We start from the raw sequence: 22922 nt of genomic DNA, 5'->3' as shown, positions 1-22922 counted from the left end.
ATTATCCTGTCTCTCTCATGGTCGCAGGAGTAGAGAAGTTAGTGAAGAATGGAACTGCACATGTGGAAAGATGTAACGAAACTTCAAGGCTATTTTTTTCAATACTGGGATTCGTGTTCATTAAAATAGTGTAAGAGTTCATTGAAGATAATGCATAACAAATATTTTTATTTCGAATATATATTGGTTTTAGATTTTTTATTAGAATATACCCTTTAAGATAACATTTGTTCAAACTCCCCAACTTTCAATAATTCTTTTCTTTTCAAAACCCTTTAAGATAACATTTGTTCAAACTCCCCAACTTTCAATAATTCTTTTCTTTTCAAAACCCTTTAAGATAACATTTGTTCAAACTCCCCAACTTTCAATAATTCTTTTCTTTTCAAAACCCTTTAAGATAACATTTGTTCAAACTCCCCAACTTTCAATAATTCTTTTCTTTTCAAAACCATATATTATTTTTTTTAAAATGACATACTATTTTTTGACATCTCATCAAAGATGAAGAAGAATATGGATGTCTGGGCATTTACGGGGCTGACGACCGTCATAGGCTGGTTTAAGTGATCACTTTACACACGTGTAACATTCACCAATTCTGCCCATTATTGACAACCACACTACTCAAATTCTTGGAAGTTCTATACATATGAACCAATTTAGAAACCTTGTTCTTGAATCACTAGAACTTCACAAGAGACATCTATTGGTGAGATGTAAAGAAGCTTTTTTTGTTAAGCAGAAACTCTTATATTAGTATGTGAGATCCGAATCCTGGATTATAATCACACACATGAGAAACGCCAGAAAATACCATTTTCATTTTTATTATTAAGCTTATAATTTGACCAGATAATTTATTTACAACATTTTGAGTGTGTCCAAATACTTGTTCACAAAATCTAGATTGTCTCCACGTTATTATGTTACACGTGTGTAAAGTGATCACTTAAACCAGCCTATGACGGTCGTCAGCCCCATAAATGCCCAGACATCCATATTCTTCTTCATCTTTGATGAGATGTCAAAAAATAATATGAAAATAACTCCTGCAATTGGAGATAATCCAGATTTTGTGAACAAGTATTTGGACACACTCAAAATGTTGTAAAATGACATACGTTGAATGTAACCTGAATTTAAAGAAAATTAATTTGTGGTTAATGGAATATTCCGCCTTAATGCCCTAGATACGTGAAATAGCAACATTACTTTCTTTAAACCCAGGTAACATTTAATGTAATTGATTTTTTCTGAAAAATCGTTTTCGTATTGATAAAAAAGTTTAAACTATATGGTTTTGAAAATATAAGAGTTATTGAAAGGTGAGGAGTTTAAAAAATATATAAAAATATTTTTTCAATATATATTCTAATCGGGCGTGAAATGACGTGCGGCTTCTGGCGACGCGGAACGCTGAATGAGATCTGTTATTGCAAGTATCTCCTTAAAAACGAAAAACGCTTTGTCTCAAGTTGTAATAATAATAATAAATCCCTTACCGCACCCCAATGGGGCATAGGGCACTGCTTCATATAAACGCAGTGTTATCTCGATCGATTACACATGAAGGAAAGGTGATCAGCCCTCCACTTCAGGTACCAGTCCAGTGTAGTATTGAATAAATATTAGAGTGAAAAAAACACTTATATTTATTAAACCCCCCTGGGAATCGAACCCGGGACCTCCAGAACGGTAGGCGAGCATGCTGACCATCACACTACGGAGGCGGACAAGTTCTCAAGTTGACAAACCTATAATATATTAAGCCGTTTTATTTGTAAAATTATAGCAATTTTGTTTTGTGTTTAGATACGTATTCTACATACATAGGTATTTCATTTCATAACTGTACATCCTAATCGTGTAATTTCTATTTCCAGTTATTCGGGATAATATGTATGGCGAGCGCTTCCCCCGCGCTGCTTTCGGGGACCCACTGGTTCCTGTTCGTAGTGGTCACTTCCTTCATCGCAACACTCATCTGGACCTTCGTGTACCTCCTGGGAGTGAGAGAAGCGCTCAAGTTACCAATCAACTGGATCCTGACTGTGAGTATAACGTCTCTAAACATCGGCTTAACTTTTAAATTCGTTGTTTTTTCACGTACCATATCGCTCACTCCTTTCAACAAAGTCATATATCAAAATTCGTCAATTTTCAGTTGTGCATGTTTTCGTAATGTCTAGAAAATGTACTATATCCCAGCAAATCGGCATATTTTTAACTTAATATTTACCCGCTACAGGGCAGAAAATGTTGTTTTTGCATTTTGAAGAAAATGTATTGTTTAATTATTTTTTTAAACATACTAAATATTTTTCTAATAAAGAAAAAACCTTCAGGTTTTACCTAAAAAGATCTGTTGCACAGTAAAAAGTTCAATAAGTGGCTTAATATTTATTTTTAATACATTTTACTATATTTTTAAACTTTAAAAACGATCTCCTGAAAAATCAAGTTTTATGATATATGACGTTGTTGAAAGGAGTGAGCGATATATGTACTTAAATTACTCCCCTCTTCCTGATCTGTTTGTCAGGCGCACATTAGATGCTATCAAAAAACGTTTTAAATACACTTCCAATTTTCCTTGCGAGTGTTTTTGCCTTGAATTTTCACTCATGAATTACGAGAAAGTATAGCAACTATAAACATAAAGAGTACATCTACTCACGAGTAGGCATAGGCTATAAAACTGAAAAAGTTGAAGCCTAAGTAGGGCCATGATAAGCGGTTTTGCTTAAGCCACAGCTAAATTTCAGAGTCACTTGGAAGTTAGGTAATTCAACAACAAAAAAACTTCCGATTTTCCGGAATGGATGGTGAAAAAATCCTGTATAATCGATTTCCCGGCTAGTTCCAAGAACATGAAAAAATGTAAACTAAGAGAAATTTAGAACTGTGCTTTTGTATACCTACTTGCTTAATAAGACGCAAGTGTTGACAGTGTGACAAGACTAACCTGAAAATGAGAATTTTGCACTTGAATTAAAAAAAAAGTAAAATATGACGAAGTATTGCTTGGATTAGAGGTAGGTAATATCTGAATACTTAGATGATCCGCGTCAGTGAAAATGTACTCTAATACCGAAACAATGGATCATTCCTCAGATAAGCACCGATAAATTTTATTACAAATATTATAATAATCAAGAAATAAGAAAAGATTATCAAGATACTTTTTTAATAAAATACTTAGTAGACTCAAAAAATCTGTATTTGATTTAAAAAATTAATACATAAATTAAAATGGAGTTCTACAAATTAAATGCCAAATCAATAAATATTTTACAAATATTTTAAGTCATAACATTATATTATGTGAGGTTGTGAAGTACCTACTATTTTTCTATCACTGCGGACAACAAATCGCTCACTCCTTTCAAGAACGTCATAAATCAAAAAACTTGATTTTTCAGGAGATCGTTTTTAAAGTTTAAACAAATAACACAATATATTAAAAATAAATATCAAGCCACTTTTTAAACTTTTTACTGTGCAATAGATCTTTTTAGGTAAAACCTGAAGGTTTTTTCTCCATTTGAAAAATATCTTGTTTTTTTAAAAAAACGATCAAACAACACCTTTTCTTCAAAATGCAAAAACAACACTTTCAGCCCTGTAATGGGTAAATATTAAGTTAAAAATATGCCTCTTTTACTGGGATATAGTACATTTTCTGGGCATTCCGAAAACATGCACAACTGAAAATAGACGATTTTTGATTTATGACGTTCTTGAAAGGAGTGAGCGAAATGTGTTCGTCCCTCAACACATGTTTTAACACCATAAGTACTATAGTGAAATATTTTTGTTTTATAGAATAATTTCCAAAGACTCAAGTCCCGGATAATCCGCTTCCCGGATTAACCCTACCCCGGAAAATCGGAAGTGTACTTACTGCATTTAAAAAATATAATTCTATTTAATAAATTTCAGATTAATATTGTAATGTTATCATAATGTTATGTAATTTTAATTAAATTTGACGGAAAAACTAGCCTTCTAATATAATTATAATGTGTTATTCGTGGGTAACTTCCGTTTTATTAATAATTTAAAAATATTAGCATCTTGGGTTACATGCTTGGTAGGATTTGATTGTTTATTATTCCAATTGCCAAACAAATACACACATACCTATTATATTTATGATAATATTTATGTATATTATATTTATGTTATAATTTTTTTCTTCTGCGAGAATTTTAAGACATTTTTTTACAAAGTCTGATAAATTTAACGAACAAATTAAAATATCGTTCTCTCAGGAACCAATCCATCAATCCTTCAATCATTCGTGATACTAATTTACAATATTTTGTATAAAACGTTTTTTTTGCATTCTCATCGAATAATCAAATATTTGTATTGATTTATTCGATCGAATAAACTTTTAAATACAAGTTTCCGAATAAATCACATTGCCATTTATTTATTTCGAACTTAACTCATTGCGATAAGTATACTGAACGTTCATCAAGTACTCTTCTTATTCTTCTTCTAAACCTTGTCCGCACTCGATGGTGCATAGGGCACTGTGAAAGAAATGTGATCAGTGATAAGTACTCATCTTAAAGTACTAGTCAGAGGTCATATGAAATAAATATAAAAGTAAAATATAACTTATTATTATTTTGACATTTATATTTACTATGGAGGTGGAAAAATGTATGATAAAAAAAAATATATATATATATATATATATATATATATATAAATATATATATATATATATATATATATATATATATATATATATATATATATATATATATATATATATACATATATATATATATATATATATATATATATATATATATATATATATATATATATATATATATATATATGTATATATATATATATATATATATATATATATATATATATATATATATATATAAATATATATACATATATATATATATATATATATATATATATATATATATATATATATATATATATATATAATATATATATATATATATATATATATATATATATATATATATATATATATATATATATATATATATATATATATATATATATATATATATATATATATATATATATATATATATATATATATAATTATATATATATTATTATATATATATATATATATATCTATACACATATATTCTAGTATAATGATACTATTGCGATTTCCAAGTGAAGAGTAGGAACAAAACTATACCTAGTAAGTAGTTAAACAATATGTTATTTATTTAAGTAGGTAGATAAAGTTGTTGAACTGGAAATAAATATTCATAACTTCAATTACTGCCGATCGTTTCAGAACTATAGCATATTATATTATGTACAGGTTTCAATGTTATTTAAAAAGTATGCAATTTATCTAATACCTTACATTGGATGGACTCATATTACCATTATTTTTATATTAGCAACCCCTAATTGACTTTTCCCAGGCCAAAGAAAACTGTACTTTATACTATTGAAGTTTTGCCGACTAATTGTCGATTATGTCGGCTTAATAGTTATACGTAAAACATTTTTTTTGTTAGCAATACTTTTTAATATAATACAATAATTTTCCAAAATTATCCTTTGTTGAAATAAAATTTACAATCAATGAGAAGACAGGTTTTTTCGTTTGTGGATTTTCTCTTGTATTGACATTTTAAAGGCCAAACTAGACTAGTCAGTATATTTCTAGTTGTAAGCTATCTATTTTTTAGAGATGTTTTATCGCCGAATGCTGGTTTAATACTACTAGGGATTTTTATTTGGTTATTTTATGTGACGTTTTATTTATGCAAATGGAGATATTTTAGGGTTATGTATACCTATAGGTATCTACTTTTTAGTTGTTTACCATATTGTTCGTATAAAACTTGACTTTCTTTCCGATTGACCTCGCGTGCGTGTGGTTGGTCACATTAATCCCGTTACTTGATGTGTGCTTGTATTGTTTCAGGAACTGTTCAACACCACCATAACGACGATACTCTACACTATTGCCTTCATAGTCCAGTTGGCTGTTTGGACTCCTCCCTACGCCTACTACAGAGCGTCTAATCTTACAGCTGGTGTAAGTAAATTGCAATTTAATTCCTTTTAAGGCGACTTTACATTCGTAAATTAATGCCATTCATTTTCTGATAGCGCCGTTTTATTTTATTGAAGTGAAATTCCTTACGTAGCGATTCGATTAAAAAATTTCAAGGACGCTTCATGTTTATTGGACCAATTCGTTACATGAGAGAGAAAGATATATTGTAGAGAGATGGAAAAAGAGAACTATACATTACAACGCCACAGGAGTGGAGCAAAAGAGAGCTACGTTAACACTACGATACAAACACAATGTTGACCATGTGTCAGTTGTATATGTACACGTCAGACGCTATATATGAACAGTTGACGTCCCACGCGTTATTTATTATTATGAATTAACAAACCCAAAGAATCAATTACAAAATCCGGAACTACAATATATGCAACCATGTAGGCTTTTTCTGTTCACATGAGATGTTTCTTAATTATTTAAAAATAATACCTTAATATATGAAAGAACAATAGTTTTTCTATTTAAAAAAATCACATTCTCATAAACATACATATATATTTAAAGAACTTTCTGATATAGCCTTTATTTGAAGTTTTTTGTTCTTCCTTTTTGTGAAAATAATATTCAATTGCATTTTTTTAGGTACTACTATTACTTGTAAATTTTATTGAGCGTTTTCCACAATATTTTCCGTCGACGTTCTGTTATTTTTCTATAACAGTTTTGTTCCTATTGTTTCGTACAGCAGGTGATGTAGGGTCTGTGAATTAATTACGGAAATAATTGCTTCTACCTACATACTAGATGCTAAGTACTAGGCGCTAGTACCTACACCCACTGACTAATTATACCGTAAATGTATTCATTGCACTTAGTATGAAGAAGGTCACGGAGTAGTATTGTTATAACAATGTTTCTTTACTAAAACCTTTAAGGGGGGACTCGCAATCTTCAAATTCAGAACTCGCATGGCTGCGCTAGAGGTCTGACGTGCTTTCGCGCGTAATAATTTTTAGAATGTGTATTTCAATTCCAAAATAAACAAAAATGATTAAAGAAAATTTCATTGCAATTTATAGTATATTGAGCAGTAATAAATATTACAGCGAAAGATAACTTATATACACTTAAGGCTACTACAGCATTCAACCAGCGGCCGGCCGCCGGAGAGGTCACACGTCTCTCCACGTCCGATTTTTTTTAAATAATGTATTTTGGATATTTTTTTTTTAAATATATACAGCAAAAATAGTTTTATATATTTTTTCAACTCCTTACCTTTTAATAACTCTTTTCTTTTCAAAGTCATATAATTATTTCATTTTTTTTCAATACAGAAACGGTGTTTTAAGAAAAAATTATGTCAAATATTGCCTGGGTTTAAAGATAATTAAGTAGTGATTTGTCGTATATTGGGCCCTAAACCCCTTGGAAATCGTAAACCCACGATCTCCCAACTCGGTAGCGAAACGCGCTGCTTTATGGAGGCGGACAAAATAGTCGATGTTTACCGCCTGTATTTGGTTTAAATGGAAAAGTTGGTTAATGTTTATCGACTGTACTGTATTGTGTATTCGAGTATGCATTTGATTATATCGTGTTATTTTTTTCCAGTGCTTTGGATTATTCAACACTTTGGTGTACGCGGCAGCAGTTTACTTGCTGTACTTGGAGCACAAGGCAGCCGGCCCCGCCACCTCTTGAGTGACACCTGGCGCCGGCGGCCGGTACTAGTCTTAGCACAGAACTAGACCTTAGCTAGGAACCGAACCACTCGGTCTCACTAGCGCCGCTTCCCGCCACATTTGTGAGGAAATCAGTTTGGGCACCAAATTCAAAATAAACATTTAAATATTGATAACAACCTGGCCATCTCTAAATGTCACTTTTCCCGCGATTTTACGTGGACATTTTACGTGAAAACCTACCTCAAACAATAAACAAAACTTCTTCTCTGACTCCTATCCGCACCCTTTAGTTACTAAAGTTTAGTACATAGGATACATCATCGAATCGACGCGGTGTTATCTTATTCATAGACTAAATTAAGACAAAAATAACCAGTCCTGCGCTCCAGGTTCTAGGAAGGAACAAAATATATTTGAAGTGATACAGATAATATACACTAGGGCCTAGGGGAAGGATATTACCGTTATATGGGAAAGGAAAAACTACAATAGCAGTAATTTCCGAGGTAGCATTCTCATACTCTTACTATAGCTTCGTTCTACTTTGAGGTCAAACCTTTGTCAAAACTAGTACAAAAAAAAACGGTAAAATCCATAGAAGTAACCATTTTATAGAAGAGGATTTTATGTAAACACGAGTCGTTTATTCAGTTCTCTTCTATATTGTGAAAATTTCTATGGATTTTTCATAGACTAGTTTTCATGTTGTATGAAGATAGGTATCAGATTCTCAAAAAATTTTTAATGTTTGGAGATTGTTGGTGTGTTACCAGTAGATACCCTTGTAATATAGCACAAATGATAAAAGGATTATAATGTCTGTAACATATACATAACTACATCCTTCATGAAAAATGGATTCACGCACATCAATAATTTTATGAGACCCATCATTCTTTGAAAAAATGGTTTTGTTTATTAGTTGCATATTATTTTATGTGCGTGAATATACACATGTTCATGAATGTATAATATACATATTTTTAATCATTATCAAAGTTTATTTTATATAATATATCATATAAAGTTACACAGATTCAGTTAGTTTTATATTGTTCAGTTCTGAGACCATTATTGTTTTAACAGCGATGATCCTTTTGTGGATTTCTTCAAATGATATATGTATGATTAATTGTATTATTTTCTTTTCATAATTCAACAATTTTAAAAACATTTTACTAGGAAATACATTATTCATGTAACTTATAGTAAGGGTAAAATGTGTATCTCATAAAGATCGAATTATGACGTAAAATGTATATTTTCAGAGTTATATAATTTTATTTGTTGAATTTACATTTTTCAGTTTTAATAGTACGCATATATTATATAACTGTTACAATTTAAAAAATATTAAAAAAAATATTATATTAAGAAATATTTCTACTGTCTTATGTTTCTTTCACCTTAGAACATAGTTATATGCCTAAGATATTATACAATTTAAGATATGTATACAACAATAACTTTCCCATTAAGAAATCATTATTATTTTTAATACTAATTTGCCTTTTTATAATACACATACATAGAACGCTATTAAATTTTAATATTATATAAATAAATATAGAATATATATACAAATATATATAAAATATCCAGAGACAAAAATTTAAATACACCATATTCTCTTATACTATTTGAAAGGAATACATATACGTAGTTTAATATGAGCCATATCTAAAATTATCAATCTGAAATTTTTTTGTTTAAATCTTTACATAAATTTCAATATTTTGTATTCATTTTTATGTGCATTTTATATTTTTTAAATTTTATTTTATTACATCATAATGGAGAGAATAAGGTGTTTTATTATTCTGTGGTTTGAATCATATAATATTATAATAATGTTATTATTATAACTTTTAAATCCATAATTGACACATACATGGTGTGTATTAATACATTTAAAAAAAACATATGGGGGAAAGAACTTAAATTTAACATTCAAGACTATTGGATAATGCCTTGTCTCAGTTTTTATGGATTATTAAAAATTGCAAAAAATTTCAACAACAGTTTGCTATACTAATAAGAATATATTTTTTAAAGTCTTATTGCTTATAGTAAAAGCAAACTTCTGAAATTTGATTTGAAATGCGTATATTTACAAACATAGATCTTTTAAATATATTTAATTGAATTCATACCCTTTTTAAATTGTCGATATTTGGAAAAAACTTATTAAATTAATTTAAACAAAAAACACGAATGTCGATTTAAACGAATTTCCAAAAACCCATCTTTTCCGCCAATGCACTATCAAAAATTCTCATTTTTAGGTCGAATTTAGGTGGAGCGTTGTGAGTCAGTAAACACTTTCTTTTTTATATGTATTTATATTAATGGCATATAATTGTTATGGATATTTTTTCCGAAATTTGATTACATTGGTCTGATTACAGAATCGAAGCTGATAAACGTATTTACTTGTAAGTTAGTAATTTACTGGGAACAATGAATTCGGTAGTCAAGTTAGAAATGTAACGATTTGTGTTATTTTTTTAGCAGTGGTACATATACGCTTACCTATTCGTAAATATGTAAAATGTTTAGCTTTTGGGGAAACTTACAACGTTATGAATATTGGGCATTTTTATAGTCATACTTACTTTTTAATAACACCTCAAATACAATACCTGTACCTTTCCGGGAGTACGAAAATTGATCTCCGACTTTCTCTGGGGAGTGGGTTCTTTTTACGTGATTTTTTTTCTTCTTTATTAAATCGATGTATTATGAAGATAGAAATTATGTTAAAATATATTTAAAAAAAAACACCTTTTCAATTATGACAAAATTACACACAAATATCCACAGATGTCATTGCTATACAAGTTACACCATACTAACTGACAGACGGACTTCGACGTTCATTAATGTCAATACTCCTTTAAGGAAAATTCGCACTGACATTCATTTACGTCCATACTCCCGGACAGGTAATTAATTAATTAAATAACTTTTAATCCATTTTATCGCGATAATAACAGTGTTGAATTGTAATATTATTTTACACTTTTTTCTCAATTTAACATAAACTCCTTTTAAACATTTTCTATTAATATTCATCAACAAAACTGATCACTAATCCATTTTTAATATTGGAAAATTCTGGATGATAGCTCAAATGGGTTCAAACAAAGCACATGTAACATTTAATCAAATAACTCCTTTATAAATTGTTTTTCTTCGGCATATTTATTATTTAAAACGCGAGTATATATTATCAGTATAAATAAGTGTGCCTTCACTGAGAACTCCTTGGTGCTGCAGGTTACAAATAGATTTTTTAAATATTATTTATTAATACATTTAAGATATTAACATGTTTAATTTAACAACTTAGTTTGTACAGTTCTTTAGTTTAATAAAATCGTTTTTTGTTGTCTCGGAGTGTATAAAATTTTGATTATTGCAGCTACGTGTAAAAACACATCATACAAGTCGTTATTTTCTAGTGCAGACTGAATGTGAAAGATGTGTTGTGTGATGTTAACACAACGTTTACAAAATTATTATTAATAAATCACAATGATTGTTTACACATGATTATTCTAATTTCTTTTTTGTTGTTGTTAATTTACTGCCAACAGAATTAATAATGTTTTATTAAAAAATTAGAAAACCTATATTTTTTGCACCAAGATTTACAAGGAAGTTGTGAAAGGAATGTTGAGACACTATAATTTTAAGTATAAATAAAGATTTTTATTTAATATTCCTTTTTTATTCCTATCCTTCTATCTTTAAATATTGCATGGGTAACACGATGGAGGCTTCATAATTAAATTTATAAAGGTAAATTCTGTACTCCAGACCTGAGAGAGGCATGGAGATGATGTAGGTAAGTAAAGGAAATGGAGGAGGAAAAGGAGTAAAGCACCTACTGCAAGGGCTGGCACATGGGACTGCATGCCCGTACGTAATGGCTTGTAATGTCGCTTGGATACTGCTAAGGTGTAATAAGAGTCACTGAAAAAAAAATTTCGGAGAAGTCCCGGGCTGATGGAAGCCTGCAACTCACAAGGATGCTTAGTCGTAAAGGACGCCACATTTTGAATGCAAATGGAAGCTCTCTAATTTGCTTTGCATTAAAGGGCTTCTGAAAAACAAGGGGAACTTTCCCCTTACTTTTCGGAACCCTTAATATGGAAATTGGCAGTTCATGAATATCTGAAAAAAGAGTTGAACTAAAAATTCCGCATGTAGAAAAAAATGCACCCAGAAAATAACTGAATAGTACTTAAAATCTAAAAAATGTTCTGAAAAACTGAAAAGAAAAGGATTCGGCCCGAAACTCGTCAAACAAGGGCGCCAATTAGGTAAAAGATCGCTACCGGTACTGTTTTTAATCGAAGGATGTAAGTACGAATATATATTTTTATTTGAAAAATAGCGTTGATAAGTATTTTTGTTTAAAAAAACACTTATCAACGCTATTTTTCTTGTTTATATTTTTCACATTAAGTAAATGAGACTGTCTTTATAATTCACTTAAAAATATTTATCAGCAATATTATTCTTGATACATTTTACTAACATATGTAAATAAGACAGTCTTTTCAATTCACATTAAAAATACTTATCAGCAATATTTTTCTTGATATTTGTTACATAAGTTAATAAGACAGCCTTTTCAATTCACTAAAAATAGTATCAGGACTATTTTTATAACTTCGTAATATATTTTTTTTACTGTGGCGCGCAGGAAAAAAAAGACTGATTAAGTTTTGATGTTCGTACATGGACCTTTCTATGAGGAGACGTCAGATTAAGGCTTTTCTATAATAATTGTGTTGATATGTTGTGTATTATTTATCCAAATCGGTCTGAAAAGCCTATGAAAATTATTTAAAAAATTTTCATTGCTTTGAAAAAGTTCATGATGGATTTATTCAAGAAAAATTATAAATAAAATGACTCCTGATTATTCACGATCTAGTATTGTAAAATCTGTGTACACGATACATGTTATGTAAATCTAACAGTAACAAGTGATTATTCCTTGTAAAGAAGTGTTAAAATCGATTACGACATTATTTGGCTGTCTCAAGGCTCTCACGTTATTAAAATTCACAGTCCATTATGCATCCTCTAAACTCTAAACACTAAACCCGATGAACGATACCGCGAATACCGCACGTAGGTTTCAATCTACCAGTTATATGCAATTACTTTAGTGCAGTAGTACATAATATTATATTACAGTCAGTGTGTCGTATAAGTAATATAAAAGCAAATAATATACTAATACCATTTTGAAACAAAAGAAATTCATCAAAATAAAAATAAACCCATAATTAAAAATATGACAATGACTATAGCTTCCCCCTATTGTCTATATTCCCAATGATAAGAAATTATAAATAAATATAGAAACAACTCCAACAACCTTCAACGTCCCAAGGACACAAATATAAATTTTTTCACTTCACATACGACGTTTTAAAAAATAATGCGAAATGCATCGAAACACGTGTCATAATAGATTTTATGAAATAGTTATGTATTTACCAAATTCATGTTTGACAATCAAATTATTATTATAATTCTCATGTCGCTTCATGTGCGAGTTCGCGACATCATCTATGATTTGAATAGGCCTTTATTTAGCAGAGACCTTTACGTTTTTAGATGTACCTACGCAAGATCTTTCTAGAATTATTTTACATACTGGCAGAACCTAAAAACAATTTGTTATTATTTGTTATTATTTTATTATTATTTATTTGGTAAAATTTTGTAAAATGTGCCCTCGGCACGGGAAAACTCAGTGAGGGCACATTACCGGAATCTGTAATTTGTTATTATTATTTTTTAATATAAGAAAAATATTTGTGTTTTTATTATTTTTCTATTTTTTATTTATTTATTTATTGTAAGGCCAACAGACAATTTAGTATAACATAAATATACATTCAATTAAGTAATATTTGTAATGTCCAATTACAGGCTTTAACATAATTGTTACAAATAAGTAAGGTACCTTTTTGTTTCTGTGCGCATATATACCAATGTTCATAATTACATGTAGAAATGCATACACCATTCACTGGTGTGATAGTGCCTTAAATGAAAAGTAGTGTAACTTATTTTTTCCATAAACATAATTAAATTAAATTTCATGAACGTGATATGCATGCGCATGCGCACATAGGTACACGGTGCACATACATATATATATACAAATAAGCAATAATAATTACATACTATTTTCAAGATTAAAGGATTCTTCAATTTCTTTCTTAAAGGATTGTAGTGTAATATTGAATATATCTGTATTCTCATATTTATTATTAATTAAATAACAGGTTCTGTTAATGAAAGAATTTTGATATGACTTGGTATTACATTTCGGAACGTGAACAATACTTTTGTTTCTTGTCTGGGTCCCAGGAACCCTAAACCCAATCTGTGACAAAAGCTGTGGACAGTCAACAAGATTATTAATGATTTTGTAAATATATATAATATCGGCCATGCTTCGTCGGAATTTAAGTGATTTTAGGTTAAGTTTAGTAATAAAGTCACTTGCTTCACTTTCTGGAACTTTCATCGCAAATTTACAGTATGATATAAATTTTGATTGAATAGATTCAACTCGATCGATGTATTTTTTATATTGAGGGTTCCAAACGGGGGAAGCAAATTCCAAATGGCTCCTTACGTAAGTATAATACAATAATCTAAGAGTATGTATATTGGTGAATTCTTTGCCTAAACGAAACAGGAAGCCCAACATTTGATAAGCTTTTTTGACAATCGAGTCTACGTGAGCTTCAAAAGTTAATTTAGAGTCCAATATAACACCGAGATCGCGGATCTCGGTGACTCTAGAGAGAATATGATTATCTAGCTTATAATTGTGATTAATTTTAAGTTTGTTTCTAGAAAATGTCAACACAAAGCATTTGTTAGTATTTAATTTTAAATGGTTAAGTTTGCAGTATTCGCTAAGTCTCTCGAGGTCACTTTGGAGTTTAATACAGTCTTGTAGTGAATTAATTTCAAAATATATTTTCATGTCATCGGCAAAGAGCAAAAAATCAGCGAATCTAAAACATTGGCCAATATCGTTTATAAAAATTAAAAAGAGTAAGGGCCCCAAGTGTGATCCTTGTGGTACTCCAGAGGGTACGCTTACAACCTCTGAGACAAACCCATTTATTGCCACAGACTGGAGTCGGTCACTAAGGTAGGAAACCAACCAACTATAGAGATCACCATGGATACCCAAACTCGACAGTTTAGTTAATAGTATCTTGTGTACAACGCTATCAAAAGCTTTGGAATAGTCTGTGTAAATTGCGTCTATTTGGTTTCTTTTGTCCATTGCCCCTAACACAAACTCCAAAAAAACCGTGAGATTAGATGTCACAGATTTACATTTTACAAAGCCATGTTGATTCTCTATAATTGAGCCCTTAACAGCGCTATATAATTGATTGTAAATAATTTTTTCAAAAATTTTACTCATTATACAAAGTTTAGAGATAGGGCGATAATTTTTGATGTCGTTTTTTGAACCAGATTTAAATATTGGAGTTATGTTTGCACATTTCCATAGGTCTGGAAATACTCCTTCGTTTAATGAAACTTTAAAAAGCAATAAAAGAGGTTTTGCAATCTCGTAGCAACACATTTTTATAAAATATGAAGGAATATTGTCACTTCCTCCACTTGCATTGTTAGAAAGATTTTTAATAATACTAACAATCATTTTTAAAGAGACGGAGATAGTAGATATTGATATAACCTCATTGTTTATTTGTAAATTTGTATAAGGTAAGGGTAAACTAGGGATATGATGATTGAATGAAGAAACAAAATGTTCGGAAAAGAGCTCACATATTTCCTTGGGATCATCTGCTATACTGTCACCAAGAGTCATGGTTTGCGGCAAACCCTTATTTTTACGCTTGTTTTTAACAAAATTCCAAAATTGTTTAGGATCTTGGCTTATTTTTGACTCGGCATTATTAACAAAAATTTTAAAGCAGTTCTTGGCCATTCTTTTTTGTCTTGCGCGTAAAATATCAAAATCAAATTTATCAAGAGGATTGTTAAATTTCTTCCATTTTCTAAATACTTTTAGTTTTTCTCTGGATAATTTAATCAAAGCAGGGCTATACCACACTGGATAAGAATTATGTTCATTGCACTCTCTCGTGGGAACATTAATAGCTATAATTTCCCTTAAATGACGGTAAAAAAATTCTACGGCCTTATTGGTTGAGAGGTTCAAAAATTCACTGTTCCAATCAATATTCCTCATGCATTCATTAATGATGTTATAATCGGCTTTTCTAAACAATTTAATTGTACGGGATTGCCTTGGCATTGGAGTATAAACCAAAGGTTCTATATCGATAAGTAGAGCTTTATGATGACGACATTCGGGGATTAGAGTTTGAGAAGAATTAGTGACGATTAATTTTAGAGAGCTTAAAGCAAGATCTAGGTATTTATTATTACTATTTGGTATTGAACAGTATTGAGATAAACCAGTAAATGACAAAGTATCTGAAAATTTTGATATAATTGATTGATCACTATTCAAAATAGACATAATTCCATCGACACTTTGATACCATGAAACTTGGGGCAAGTTAAAATCGCCTATAATAATAAATTCTTCATTAGGATGCGCGGTTCTAAGTTCACTTAGTCTATCAAAAAAATTGTAAGTGTTTAATAAGTGGTTTCCTCCTGGTGGAATATAGACACAGCATAAATTAATTTTAACATTATTGTTTACTGTTAACGTAATCCAAACGTCTTCAGCTGAAGATTCCCAGGAAATTTGATGGTAAACTTTGTATTCCTTCTTCAATCCAATCATCACACCTCCACCACGTCTAGAGTTCTCTCGATCCCGTCTGTAAACCTGATAACGGTCATCGAATAGTTCAGAGTTATTAATACTTTCAAGAAGCCATGTTTCCGTTATAAGGATCACGTCATAGTCGTTGATAGTTACATTGAGGTAAAATTCATTAGTTTTCGAACGCAGACCAGTAACATTCTGGTAATAAGTCCTTATTTGAGCTTTGGCCCTGTTTTACTATCTAGATTAAATCTACAATATGTGAGACAGAAATTTAAAAAAATGTAGAAATTGAGAAAAGTATTCAATACAAATGAAAAGAATTTTGAAGAAATTATAAAAAAATATTTTGCAAAACTACAATATGTGAGACAGAAATTGAAAAAAATGTAAAAATTGAGAAAAATATTCAATAAAAATGGAAAGAATTTTGAAGAAATTATAAAAAAATGTTTTGTAATACAGAGTCCGCCATCACTGGAATAATAGGACTAGTTTCACTCTTACGAACAAGCACCTGGCCATATTTCACCCAGGCAAATCTGTAGTTTTTTGTTTTGCAAATACTGCGAACTTCTTTGAAGAGGGCGCGGGTTGTTGAAGTCAGGTGTTCGTTTACAAAAATCCTAGTATCTCCAGGAAGAGCAAGGTCCCCAGAGGTTATATCCTTTTTCTTCTTAGCTGCTGCCAGGACATGGTCGCGAGTTTTCTGTGAGACGAATTTAATAATGATAGGCCTGGTGAAACTAGGGCGGTTTTTAGGTATTTCCTTTACACGCACCCTGTTAGCAGAAATAATGTCTGACGAAGTTATTTTCGAGCCTATCTTTCCGGCAAGCATTTCTATTATTCTTGGAAGATTTTCATTTTTTTTCTCTGGAATACCAATAATTTCAATATTTTTGTTTAAATTAGTTTGTTCCGATTGCTCCAACTTCCTTTTCATCGAGGTTATTGTATTCTCTAATATTACGACGCGACTCTTGATACTATCGACGTCTTTATACTTTTCGTCGAGAATCAAGACTTTGCTTGTTACGTCTTCTAATTTGGCGTGGTAGTATTCTATGCTAGATTTAATTTCTTTCATTTCAGCAAAGATTTTTTTCATCTCTCCCATAAGTTCATTTTTTATATTATTAATTTCTTTCTTAAAATTAGAGTTGGACATATTTGCCTCTGAGCTTGAGCTCTCTTGGCGGCGAGTACTTCTAGCAGTTTCCATAATAAAGTTAAAATAAGTTCAGGTTGAGTACCCCTGGATATATTCAGCGCTAATTGCCGGTCAAAGTCCAATTTGATAGAAGCGGCGTATTGGTAGGTACGATCGATCGTTAACCAATCACACGGAAGTTTCGTTTAATATCAGCGAGGAACACTAGATATGGCTTGTTTGTATATTTTTCGAAATGATGTTTTTATGTTATTATTGCACAGTTCCGTGTCACAGTTTAACGAGTATCCGGTAAGAAGAGTCGATATGAAGGTATTCGACTATGTTTTTTTGACAATTGGCAAGAAAATACCACTTTTTACACAAGTTTGCTTTGGTAATCAAAACGGTACGTCTGCACTTTATTGATGTATTGTTGTAAACTTTTTCACTAATATTTCAATTTCATACTATTTCTGTGAGCCGAAACGACTCATTATTAGAAATAGGTACCAAATTGCGGTAGAGGGGTTCGAACCGAGAAACTCTGACTTAAGAATCCGCGACACTAACCACGGGACCACAACCCGATTATGTGTATGATGACAATAAATAAATAAATAAATAAAATGGTAGATCTGAATGAAGGTTTCCCATCACTGCACGCCGCGCCCAATGCAAGATTACAGCCAATATTTACGTTTCAGTCACAAATGAATACAAAATACAACAGTCTTCAGTCCGCCGAAGGAGATCGCGTTCCGACGCCCTCAATATTAGCGCAGTCCGTCGCGAGACTTTCCGCAAGCAGCCCGTGCCTCTCGTACCAAGCCAACAACTCAACACAGAAAACTCACCTGTCAATTTCCCTGCGTCCGAAAAGGTAAACAATGCCTTCTGTTCTATTTTGAAATTCAAATAATTTATTTTAAATTTAAGTTTGACTATTTTTGAATTCAAATAATTTATTTTTAATTTAAGTTTGACTATTTTTGGATTCAAATAATTTATTTTTAATTTAAGTATCACTATATTTGAATTCAAATAATTTATTTTTAATTTTAGTTTTATTTGGTAAATACCACTATTTGAAATAGTGGATTTACCAAGTAAAACTTGAATTAAAATTAGATTTTACCACAAAGCGACTGCCCAATGAATTAATCAAATCATTTATGTGTATCTAAGCATAAATAACCTTATTTTATTTTTATTTCTTTATTGAATACCATATAAACGAATGTTTTTACCTAGAATTTTTCACTTAAATTAAATTAAAGACTTTAATCATGAAGAGTCAACTGATTAAAATTATAAAAGCTTACAACTAATTCAATATACCGACCCATCTTCACAGGTTGTTAAGACTATTTAGAACTAAAATAGACACATCGCTCACTCCTTTCAAGAACGTCATAAATCAAAAATCGTCAATTTTCAGTTGTGCATGTTTTCGGAATGCCTAGAAAATGTACTATATCCCAGCAAAAGAGGCATATTTTTAACTTTATATTTACCCGCTACAGGGCAGAAAATGTTGTTTTTGCATTTTGAAGAAAATGTATTGTTTAATTATTTTTATAAATAAATTAAATATTTTTCAAATGTAGAAAAAACCTTCAGGTTTTACCTAAAAAGATCTGTTGCATAGTAAAAAGTTCAATAAGTGGCTTGATATTTATTTTTAATACATTGTGTTATATTTTTAAAAATCGTTCGCCTGAAAAATCAAGTATTTTGATTTATGACGTTCTTGAAAGGAGTGAGCGATATGTTCTTTTACGATTAAAATTATAATTTAAGCAAGATTAAACTTATAATTTAAACTCATACAAGTATATTTACAAAAATACCTCGATTTCTACGTATATATAAGATTACGTAGATATCGAGGTATATAATTGCTATTACTGATTGTTCAATTGTCATTGTTGATTGTTAAATTACAGAAGTATTTTTTTATTATTATTTAGACTTATATGGTGGCTAGCATTTTGGCTACCAAGATCAGTGTCATGAGCTTTTTTGCCAACTCCATGCTTCACTTCCATATATTAGAGTTGGAATTATTTTTATACGGTTATGTTAGACTGACAAAGATTCTGCATTATTTTGTTCACTTAATGGATATTGTTTATACAAGCGATTTGAGGTAGATCTTATCAGAATAGGTACTGTACCAAGTAGTACACATAAGGTGAATGAACACTGAATGACAGTTTGTCATATGATATGCCCCTTGCGAAAAAGGGAAAATCTATTGTTGTACATTACTTTTATCATTCTAGTTTAAATGAAATGAAACTTATTTCTGGAAATTGTTGAATATTACTCATATTGATACAGTATGTATATGTGATTTATACGACAGTGAACGATTCGATATACTTAAAGACAAAACATTCTCAGAAATGCTGTTTTCACTGACTCATTTGCCGGAGGATTTATTACGAAATTGCCAAACACTTGTTCCGTCTTGAAAAACGGCGAGTTGCACGAAAATCTATTTTCGCCTCTGATCTGTTGGAATGAAAATACTTGTATCCCAAACTCGCACTCATAATATTTGGTTTCACGTTGAATCTTATTTGTGTTTACATCATAAATCTGTTTCGTAAGATATTAATATGTCCATTAGGGCACGCAGATTAATTTATAAAAACAAAATATGATTTCCATTTTAAGAAAATTTATGTGTCTAAAAAACTAACAAAATAACCATCACAACGCTTCCACGCAGCGGCAGGCAAAGAGAATACAACGCCACATCAATCTGTCTTTGCAAAATAATTTTCGCCTCTTCCACATTCATGCGTCTCCACATATTATACATACCCACGGATTATTCCGACTCCTGTTCTGACCACTATAAGTATTTGACATACTTCACCTTACCAAGTTTTTCTCGGTATTCCTCTGCTCCTATTTCCAATTCCGTTCGCCTCATGAATTCGTTTATTGTTCTTTCTTCATTCATTCGTTCCACATGTCCAAACCATCTCACCACACCTTTTTTATTACTTATCTCCTAGCCTTGCATTCTTACCTTATTTCACCATTCAAACATCTATGTTACCATAGATTATATAGATGACTAAAAATCCTAATCAACTCAACTATCATAAAATGAAGATCATCGATCTAATATCACGAGATGGAATATTCCTAAAATAAAAGACACTACCCTTTATTCTCTAAATACTACCATTAATTTCCCTTTGCATCATTTATTTGATGCTAAGAGCAATCTAAACCAAACACCGTATAAAATCGTTTTAATCTTTTATATGTGTTAATTTTCCTTTGACTCACTGGCTTTTCCGTCAAACTTTCGCGCGCTCTGTGATGCATTCAGATAAATTTAGAGTCTGGCGTCATCGACCTCAGGGAGTACGCCTTGTTGCCCTCCTACCCTTCCGACTACAAGTAGTATGGAAATGAAAGTGTGCCAGTATCCCTAAGGGTAGGTACGCCGACCCCATGGCGTGCGTTGGCGACACGGAGGCGCGTCAGCGCTTCCCGCGAAAACAGCGGGGCGGAAAAGTGCGGGAAATTGGACGGACGCACATTTATCGATTTTCTGAATGAGAACAATATGAAAGATATTTTGAGACTATGCGTCTATTGTGTAAACTCAGATTTTAATTTGTATATAAGTATGTAATATACTTACAACATATATTTTTAAATAATTCATCTCGTTTTTTAAGCATTTCTGCTTTTGACAATCTGCCCCACCAAACCCTTATCCGCACCATATGCATATGGTGCATATGGCACTACATTATATAAACGCAGTGTTATCTTGATCGTTAACACATAAAGGAAAGGTGATCAGCCCGCCGCTTCACGTACCAGTCCAGGGTAATAATAATATTGAATCTTACAATTTTGACAATGTTATAATTGTATATTATTTATTGATTCGGCATTAACTTTGTGGCATGACATTTTGATTATTTTTTCTTAAATTAAACACTTGTGTACTCTACCACTTAATGAGTTTTATTTCATTACACTAGTCGTGTGTAATGAAATAAAACTCATTAAGTGGTATTATACAAGTATGTAATTTAAAAAAAACTGTTCTATTAGTACGCTGTTCTCTCCAATAAAGATACTAAGCTCTTGTGCTTCGACAGGGACCTACACTTATTATTTATTGTTTATGTTAGTTTGTGAGTGTTATAATTTATTTTTATTTTAATGTTTTTATTTTATTTTTTGATTCATTGTTAAATCAGATTCTTAAAGTTGTCAACCTTATCTAAAGCAACAAACCTTAGCATATGAGATGTCAATTTTTTTAATGAAATGTAGAATGCAAATCATTTTTTTGCATTCTACATTTTTAGTTTTAAATTTTAGAAACAGGTGTTGGTTTTTAATGTCAACAATACATTTATGCGTTAAAATTATTGAGTTGAAAATAATAGCCACCATTTTGCGAGCGAGGATAATGTATGTACACCTAAGAACTGACCATGAAGATATCTTTGGTCTTATAATAATATATAAAATATGTTATGTATTTAGTTCTTAAACACTTACTGATATGACGCTATCACGCAGGAAGCGGTTTAATTTACAAAAATATATCAAAATAGCGTACATGAAGAAAACAAATTCTTAGTACTTGCATACATATTTGTGTCAAAGTGTTATCGTTTTTATCACAATATAGTTTAATTAAGTTCTTGTCTAGTAAGAGGGGACCATTTTTCCAATTAATTTATGTTTTGTTAACATGATAAAATGAACTCTTGGTGTTAAAAAATATTTGGATAATTTATTTAATTATTTTACAAATATGCAAAATCATGTTGTATTTTAATGACATGATATTTTAATCAATCGATAGTTAATCATCATTTGTTTATTTGTTATTTATTTATCTAAGTAGAAATTACTTGTTTCTTATTATTTATTACGATTTTTTATTACTATTGGGTTCATCCGAAGTGACAGCATCTTTTACTACCATTGGTCATAGTCATGATATATGTCTTTTAAATTGTTTTCTGAGTTTTTAAAGCCAATGACAAGTCCCAACTCATAACTTCTCCATCCATAAGTTGTTTTATTACACTGCAATCAATTTATTATAATATTCACTGAACACTTTTTTCTTACGGTTAAATGTTAAATTGAACACTAAAAACTTATTTATTTATATATTTAAACATATTACAAAGT

General features: G+C 30.5%; 2 protein-coding genes across 2 annotated transcripts in view; both read left to right on the top strand.

Annotated features, from left to right (window-relative positions):
• LOC148308264 (plasmolipin-like) overlaps positions 1 to 9103 on the top strand; it is a 55595-nt gene extending 46492 nt beyond the window's left edge. The window contains exons 2-4 of the mRNA XM_088262048.1: positions 1887 to 2054; positions 5960 to 6073; positions 7667 to 9103. Of these exons, the coding sequence (XP_088118174.1) occupies positions 1887 to 2054; positions 5960 to 6073; positions 7667 to 7756 (372 nt within the window). The 3' untranslated portion in view covers positions 7757 to 9103. The remainder of the gene's footprint in view (positions 1 to 1886; positions 2055 to 5959; positions 6074 to 7666) is intronic.
• Positions 9104 to 18507: 9404 nt separating this feature from the next.
• The window catches only part of LOC148308263 (uncharacterized), a 31936-nt gene continuing 27521 nt past the window's right edge, over positions 18508 to 22922 (top strand). Inside the window, exon 1 of the mRNA XM_088262018.1 lies at positions 18508 to 18609. The gene's annotated coding sequence lies outside the window, so the exon portion shown is untranslated. The remainder of the gene's footprint in view (positions 18610 to 22922) is intronic.

Source organism: Brachycentrus maculatus, unplaced genomic scaffold (genome assembly GCF_059751285.1).
Source record: "Brachycentrus maculatus isolate JH-2025_06_01 unplaced genomic scaffold, ASM5975128v1 h1tg000172l, whole genome shotgun sequence".
Lineage (NCBI taxonomy): Eukaryota > Metazoa > Arthropoda > Insecta > Trichoptera > Brachycentridae > Brachycentrus > Brachycentrus maculatus.
The sequence above is the reverse complement of the archived record's forward strand: the minus strand, read 5'-3'. Positions and strand labels throughout refer to the sequence as shown.